This window comes from Gopherus flavomarginatus, chromosome 5 (assembly GCF_025201925.1).
Source record: "Gopherus flavomarginatus isolate rGopFla2 chromosome 5, rGopFla2.mat.asm, whole genome shotgun sequence".
In the NCBI taxonomy this organism is placed as follows: Eukaryota; Metazoa; Chordata; order Testudines; family Testudinidae; genus Gopherus; species Gopherus flavomarginatus.
In genome coordinates, this window is record NC_066621.1 from 91,144,411 (window position 1) to 91,152,504 (window position 8,094).

The 8,094-nt window shown below is 48.6% G+C and overlaps 1 protein-coding gene across 1 annotated transcript; it reads left to right on the plus strand.

Moving 5' to 3' along the window:
• The first annotated feature begins 391 nt into the window (after window positions 1-391).
• LOC127051344 (uncharacterized) lies at window positions 392-3,466 on the plus strand. Its single transcript, XM_050953601.1, has 2 exons — window positions 392-430; window positions 1,013-3,466. Exon 2 carries the CDS (start codon window positions 1,550-1,552, stop codon window positions 2,489-2,491), a length of 942 nt encoding a protein of 313 aa, XP_050809558.1. The 5' UTR covers window positions 392-430; window positions 1,013-1,549; the 3' UTR covers window positions 2,492-3,466.
• The last annotated feature ends 4,628 nt before the right edge of the window (window positions 3,467-8,094 follow it).

Sequence of the window (8,094 nt, forward strand, 5' to 3'; positions counted from 1 at the left end):
AGAGGTGTGTGTGAAAGTGGCAAGGTCTTTGATCCTTGCTTTTACTCTTGCAATGGTTGCTCCCTATGCATTGTGGGAATGACAGAATGGTGGCATGTCCAGTGCAACTCCACTATTTCTTCCAGGGATGGGCTAAGGAGGTACTCTTACCATCTGCATCTACACATGTCCACACTCAGCGGAGGTCATTTCTGAAGCCAGGGAGCTGGGGCTCCTCTCTCTCTGCTTCCAGTTCAGCAATTTGGTGATGTGGAATTCCAGTGCCTCTTGTGATCAGCTCATCCTTCATGAAACCATGGTTCTGAGCATGCACCCCCATTCCAGAATCATTCTACAAGTCAGTACAAGGTATCTTTCTAAAGAAAACGGAGGGAGGATGGAGAGGGGCTACCACAAGGATGATGAACTTCCCAATAGGATGTGCCATTAGGTCCGTGCACTGTCCTTTTTTCTTATCATTTGTTTCTGCCTTTAACATCTAATCTCTCTAGGCATTTTTACTGCACTTGTTCCTGTGGTATCTGAGTTCCTTGGTTGAGAATTTTTCACTTAAACTTTTTTCCATCAGAAAATGCTGATCTGTCAAAACCAAAACTTTAAAAAAAAATTCTAATCTGAATACTGTCAAATACATGCTATGTGATCGCATTGTTATGACATCACTACTTGCAAGTCTGCAGTCTGGTACAGAAGAAAGAGAAATGAGAGGGTTTGGACTTTTTTTTTTAAAAGTCTCCTATCAGATGGTGTTTCAGGAGGTTCAGCCAACACAGGAACTCAGCTGATTCTCAGGCTTTTCAATGGGTGACATTATTTCATAGTAACTTCTCTTTTCTCAGGGCACCTTCCATATAGAAGGGGAAACCTTGTGGTGTGGGTTTTTTTTTTAAATCTTAAATTGACTATCTCATCTTGTAAGTTAAGTGACTTCTGAGGGGGACCCTCGTGAGAAAATTTAAGAGGGCTGCTGTTTGTGAAAGCCTAATTGGAAGTATTTTTTATTTGTGAACAGTCCTTTTCTGTCCTGAATTGAAACAAATGAAAACATTGCAATTGCCTAATACACTCCGACCTGCATTCTAGAATGTGTGTGACCAACTCAGGGATGGAGCCAGAAATTATAGAAGATCAGGGTTGGAAGAGACCTCAGGAGGTCATCTGGTCCCATCCCCTGCTCAAAGCTCAAATCAACAACTTGCTTTCAGGGAAGCAGTGCTAGTCTTCTCATTGATACACTTCCACCTACAGCCCACAAAGTATATTTTAATCTTTCCATATGTTTCTTTAAGTTCTGTGTGTACTTAGTGCTCTATATTTATTGCTGCTTAAAACCCTAAGTGAATGTATATGCTAATTGCCAGTGCACAAGTTGCCTCCTAGTGAGATTCTAATTCAGGCCCCTTAGGGTTTGGCTACACTGGAGAATTGCAGCGCTGGTGGTGGCTTTACAGCGCTGCAACTCACTCCCCGTCCACACTTGCAAGGCACATTCAATGCTGTATCTCCCTGGCTACAGTGCTGGCTGTACTCCACCTCAGCCTGGGGAATAATGACTATAGCACTGCTGATGCAGCGCTGCTCCGCCAGTGTGGCCACCAAAAGTGCTGTTATTGGCCTCCAGAGGTATTCGGAGATATCCCAGAATGCCTGTTCAGCCACTCTGCTCATCAGTTTGAACTCTACTGCCCTGGCCTCAGGTGACCCGCCCTTTAAATGCCTTGGGAATTTAAAAAAATCCCCTTCCTGTTTGCTCAGCCAGGTGTGGAGTGCAATCAGTGAATCTTTCCAGGTGACCATGCCTCCACGCGCCAAACGAGCCCCAGCATGGAGCAATGGCGAGTTGCTGGACCTTATCAGTGTTTGGGGAGAGGAAGCTGTGCAGTCCCAGCTGCGCTCCAGCTGTAGGAATTATGATACCTGCGGCCAGATATCAAGGGCCATGCTGGAAAGGGGCCATGACTGGGACGCGCTGCAGTGTAGGGTTAAAGTGAAGGAGCTGTGGAGTGCCTATTGCAAAGCCCGTGAGGTAAAATGCCGCTCCGGCGCTGCCCCCACGACCTGCCATTTTTACAAAGAGCTGGACGCGATACTTGGGGGTGACCCCACCACCAATCCGAGGACCATGATGGACACTTCAGAGCGGGAGGGGGGGAGAAGGAAACTGAGAGTGAGGGTACTGGGGTGGGGGAAGACACCCCGGAGTCCCTGGAGGCATGCAGCCAGGAGCTCTTCGCAAGCCAGGAGGAAGGTAACCAGTTGCAGCAGCTGGTACTTGGTGGAGGACAAACAGAGGAGCGGGTTCCCAGTAAGTGGCTTTTATTTTCAGGATGGAAATTTTTCGAGAGAGGAGGGAGGGTTAGGGCTGCATGCATGCCTAGATGTGTTTATTGGGAGATCCACTGCGGTCCTTGTCCTAGTCTGGCTAACGCGTCCGCGCCACTGTGCCACGAGGGGTGGGGGGACCATTGCAAGACACAGGCAAACTGCATAGGGGCCAGGGCAGAATCCGCATTGCTGTAGAAGACCCCCCTGCTCTTCCCAGGTGACCCGCAGCAGCGAGATATCTTCCAGGATCAGCTCCTGTGGAAAATGTTGGGAGAGTGTTCAGTGTAGGTGCCCCCTGCAGCTGTTTGCTTTCCCCAACGGACAGAAACCCCGAGGACAGAACAGCCCTGAAGCAATCAGTCCCCCTTACTCACCATTTCAGGGCTCCTGTGGGTTATGTGCGCTCTCTTTGGTATGGGAAAATTATGCTATTGTGACGACTGTAAACTCCTTCACTGTGTGGGAATAACTGTCTGATATAAACAATACTGCTTCTGTTAAGTGTTGCCTTTTTTGCCTTTCCACAAGCAACCTTGAGATCTCGGCTGCCCATGTTATTAACAGCTCAAAGACTCCAAAACCTCCGGAAGGAGCCGCGAAAAAGCAAAGAAGACCTGCTGCAAGCAGTTATGGATCACTCTGTCACAGAGAATCAAAAAGTGCAGGACTGGAGGGAAAGGGAAAGCAGGATCCGCCAGAAAAACGCAGCGGCCAGGAAGAAAAGCACAAAGCAGCTGATAAGCATCCTGGCGTGCCAAGCGGACTCTATCCAGGCGCTCGTAGCCATGCAGGCAGAGCACTACAGCATCGGCCCCGCCCCCTCATCCCAAAGCTCTTTCCCTTGTGCCCCAATGTCAGCTCAAAACCCCCTTCCCCAGCATCCAGGTTTTTACCACCACCAGCTGCCTCCAACACCTGTAAGTTCACCTACCAGCCCTGAGAACTACGACCTTTACCCTCTGCACTCAACCCCCACCACCATGCAGTATAGGCATCCTGAAGTGCAGCAGTCATTGCACAGCACTCCAGACAGGATATTTTCAAACCTGTGACTGTACAGTTCCACCCCCCACCCCACCCCCCTGCCCTTTTAGGTTCCCAAAATGTTGTGTGTCTGTCAATAAAGTTATTTTCTTTTCAATAAATGAATTCTTGACTTTGAAAACAGTCTTTATTAATGCAGAAAGTCAAAGATACCTTAGCCCAGGAAAGAAACAGGCATTGCACATCAGCTTAGGAAAAACAGATTCCTACTAACATTGTAACCACTGCACTTCACTCCCATGCAAGACACCAAACATTACTGTTGGTTTTCAGCCTCAAATTCCTCCCTCAAGGCATCCCTAATCCTTGCAGCCCTGTGCTGAGCCTCTCTAGTAGCCTTGCTCTCTGGCTGTGCAAATTCAGCCTCCAGGTCTTGAACCTCAGAGGTCCATGCCTGACTGAATGTTTCACCCTTCCCTTCACAAATATTATGGAGGGTACAGCATGCGGATATAACCGCGGGGATGCTGCTTTCCCCCAAGTCTAGCTTCCCATACAGAGATCGCCAGTGCCCCTTTAAACGGCCAAAAGCACACTCCACAGTCATTCGGCACCAGCTCAGCCTGTAGTTGAACCAGTCCTTGCTCCTGTCAAGCTTCCCTGTATATGGTTTCATGAGCCAAGGCATTAACGGGTAAGCGGGGTCTGCAAGGATCACAATGGGCATTTCAACGTCCCCTACTGTGATCTTCCGATCTGGGAAAAAAGTCCCAGCCTGCAGCTTCTGAACAGGCCAGTGTTCCAAAAGATGCGTGCATCATGCACCTTTCCAGGCCAGCCTGTGTTAATGTCAATGAAACATCTATGGTGATCCACAAGCACCTGGAGAACCATAGAGAACTACCCCTTCCGATTAATGTACTCGGATGCTAGGTGGGGTGGTGCCAGAATAGGAATATGCGTCCCATCTATCACCCCTCCACAGTTAGGGAAACCCATTTATGCAAAGCCATCCACAATGTCCTGCACGTTCCCCAGAGTCAACACAATTCCAACGGTCGACTTTCCCACTCCAAACTGGTTCCCGACTGATCGGTAGCTGTCTGGAATTGTCAGCTTCCAGATTGCAATAGCCACCCGCTTCTCCATCAGCAGGGCAGCTCTCAATCGCGTGTCCTTGCGCCGCAGGGTGGGGACGAGCCCAGCACACAGTCCCATGAAAATGGATTTTCTCATCCGAAAGTTCTGCAGCCACTGCTCATCATCCCAGACTTCCATGACGATGTGATCCCACCACTCAGTGCTTGTTTCCCGAGCCAAAAAGCGGCGTTCCACGGTGCTGAGCATTTCCGTGAATGCCAGAAGCAATTTAGTGTCATACGCGTCAGGCGACTCGCTATCATCGTCAGACTCCTCATCACTTTGGATCTTAAGGAATAGCTCAACCGCCAAACGTGATGTGCTGGCGAGACTCGTCAGCATACTCCTCAGCAGTTCAGGCTCCATTTCCCACAGAAATAGCGCTGCACAGAAACCGTTGAGAGAGTCAAGATGGTGCCAAATGTGGACGGAAAAACAGGGATTGTTGGGATGTGAAGCGATGCATCACGGGGCATTGGGACAGGAAGCAGAATGACCTGCACCCTTCCATCCCCTTCCCACAACCCACGGCACCAAAATGAGACGAGCTGCTCTGTGGGATAGCTGCCCATAATGCACCACTCCCAACACCGCTGCAAATGTGGCCACACTCCAGCGCTTTCCCTACACAGCTGTACGAAGACAGCTTTAACTCCCAGCGCTGCACACCTGCAAGTGTAGCCAAACCCTTAGCTACAGAGATTGTGCACTGCTGACTAAGGGATCTAGTTGGGAATGGTTAAATCATGAGTTTATGACACCCTTCTGAGACTGCTTTTTTATTCTTTTACTCTCAGCAGATGCTATAGATAAAGTTGTGAAACACTTTCCATTATTATCCGCCATTTTCACATGCTCATAACTGTTTGAAACATTCTTTGTTGGGACTAAAATTTTCCATGCTTGGTCTCTACTCCAAGTTGTTTGTTTGTTTGTTAAAGCTTGAGCTAAATTCCTATTGTCTCAATTCTTGAGTTAAGGAGTAGTATGAAAAAATACACAGCTCATACTATTGAAGATCACACATTTTTGCTGTTGTTGCTTAAAACGAGATTCCTGTTTGAACTGTGAAACTTGCACAGGCATACTGCTTACTGAGGACTAGCGCCTTGCTTGGTGCAATGTGGAAAATTAAAATTAAAAACGTCTAGGCAACTGACATATTTTGTAGCATGCTCAGAAGGCATCTGCTAATAAATGTGGATAACCTAGTGAATACCCCCTTTGTGACACCATAATGCACACACTCTCTGAGCAGGGGTTTGGTCGGGGATCCAAGAAGCAGGGCCGGCTCCAGGCCACAGCGCGCCAAAAGTGTGCTTGGGGCAGCATGCCGCAGGGGGCACTCTGCTGGTTGCCGAGAGGGCGGCAGGCGGCTCCGGTGGACCTCCTGCAGGCATGCCTGCGGAGGGTCTGCTGGTCCCGCAGCTACGGTGGACCTCCCGCAGGCGTCCCTGCGGAGGGTCCGCTGGTCCCGCGGCTCCGTTGGACCTCCCGCAGGCGTGCCTGCGGATGCTCCACCGGAGCCGTGAGACCGGCGAGCGGCAGAGCACCCCCCGTGGCATGCTGCCATGCTTGGGGCGGCAAAATGGCTAGAGCCGGCCCTGCCAAGAAGCCCCTGGGATAGTCTATGTGGGTCTCATGAAACTACACAGACAAAACCCCTAACCTTTTTCTCTTAAAAGAGCAACAAAAGCAGCCTTAAAGGGACAGCATTAATTCAAAGAAATCATACTGGACTGGGACACAAATTGTATGTCTGTCCATACATCTTGTACCTGCTGTTACTTGTCATATCTGAGATCGCTATAGCTGAAGATTAGAGAACAAGTCCTACCCCCCGACACACACACATAGTCTCTCTCCCCTCCATTTGTTTACCTTGTACATATGGCAGCACTGTGTCTGGTCAATTTTACAATTTTCCCATTGTTTGTGTGGGTCTTTCAGACAGCACATGGGAAGCAAAAAAGGCAAATTCATCTCTACTTCAGAACAGGAAGGTAAAATTACATCTCACGTACGCAAGGGCTTCTGAGGGCTAATTTGGACCCCAGTACAGCCTTGACCAGCTCTGAGGGCTGCCATAATCTACAGATCTGTTGCAGTGGCCTCTATGGGCCACTGTGAGGGAGCAGGTCTACCCTAGCCATGCCCCTGCTTGCCTTGCATCACCCCCCTGCAGAGCCAGCTCTGTGCCTGCTGAGGGTCTCTGTTTCCCCATGGGGAATTCACCAGGGTGGCCACACAGCACTTTGGCTTAGCTGGTGCAGAGTGGCTGCAGCGGAGGGGTGAATTCCTCCTTTGGTGTTTTGCTGTGAGATCTGCAACAGTCACATCCTATCGCTCAGGCACTGCATGGGAGTGACATCTATGTGCATCACAACCTTTGCGTTCAACTCTAACAAAAGCCTTCACTGGGAAACCCCCCAATAATAATGGTAATTTTAAAAAAGCAATTAAAAGAAGAATCTGGGCCCAATCCAATGCCTGCTGAAGTTAATGGCAAAACCACCACAGACTTTAATTGGCACAAGAGCTGGCCTGCCTTTTATTTATCCTCATAATAAAGGAACAGCACAGGCACCTTCAACTCCCATCGCAATTATGCCAGCACCCTCTCTCATTGCCTGTTTACCTGAACTGTTCACTTACCTTTTTCATACCTTAGCATTTATATTTATAAAATGAACCCTATTCAACATGCTTCAGGGACTGCATACAGAATCTATTGCACGCTACATAGATCTATTCTAGAAATCAGCCCTACTTCCCAAATCTTCCTCCCCAGTCCCAGGTAAAAGAGATGAGCTTTTCAGAGCTGTACAAGGCCTAACAGACTCTGGTTCTGCTAGATCAATGATGGGAGTGAATTAAAGACATGGGCCCTCTGCTGAGAGAGCCCTGTCTCCATCCTTTTAAACCAAGGGAGTGTTAGCTGGCCTCAGTTCTGCCATTGCTCTGCTTCCAAGTGGTCTTTGAGAAGAGCACCTAGCAGAGCACATAAATAATACCCTTATACAGCACCTTTCCTTCCAAAGGATCCTGTGGGGGAGGAAAGGGGGTGTTGCAATTCAAGTTTTTTCTGGAGACCTGTCCTCCAGGGGGCATTTTTAGCTTCACATAAGCCTTTGATGGAATCCTTGATTTAAGGGGAAGCCCGTCTGTCTGTCAGGTGGGTGAGTGTCTGTTCCTCCCATTTCTCCCTCAGTGGGTAAGGTAAATGTTTGCCCTACACTTTCCACCCACATGAATGAGGCTTATCATATAGCATCTCTCGCTCTCTTCCTCTCTGAGGAGCAAGTGCAGGAATGGCTTGACAAAAGGTACTAGCTCCCAGGGGGAGTGCTGGAGACAAAGAGGAGGTATTGCTACATGGGTTGGTGGGAGGCAGGACCCAGCTGATTAGCACACGTGGAGTGATCTGCCAGTTAGGAGCTCTGAAGGTAAAACCCTCATTCTTTTATTAACTTTGCTTCAGTTTTCTTGAAAAGCTCAAATCCTGGATTTAAAAAGCAAAAAGGACTTTGAATATGTCCCTAGTTTTGTTTATGTTTAGTATCCATTATGGTGCATGGCATATTTTTTCTGCAAGCAAAGAGGAAAGCTTGTTAACCCTTTAAAGTGCATTTATGGTCAGAAAAG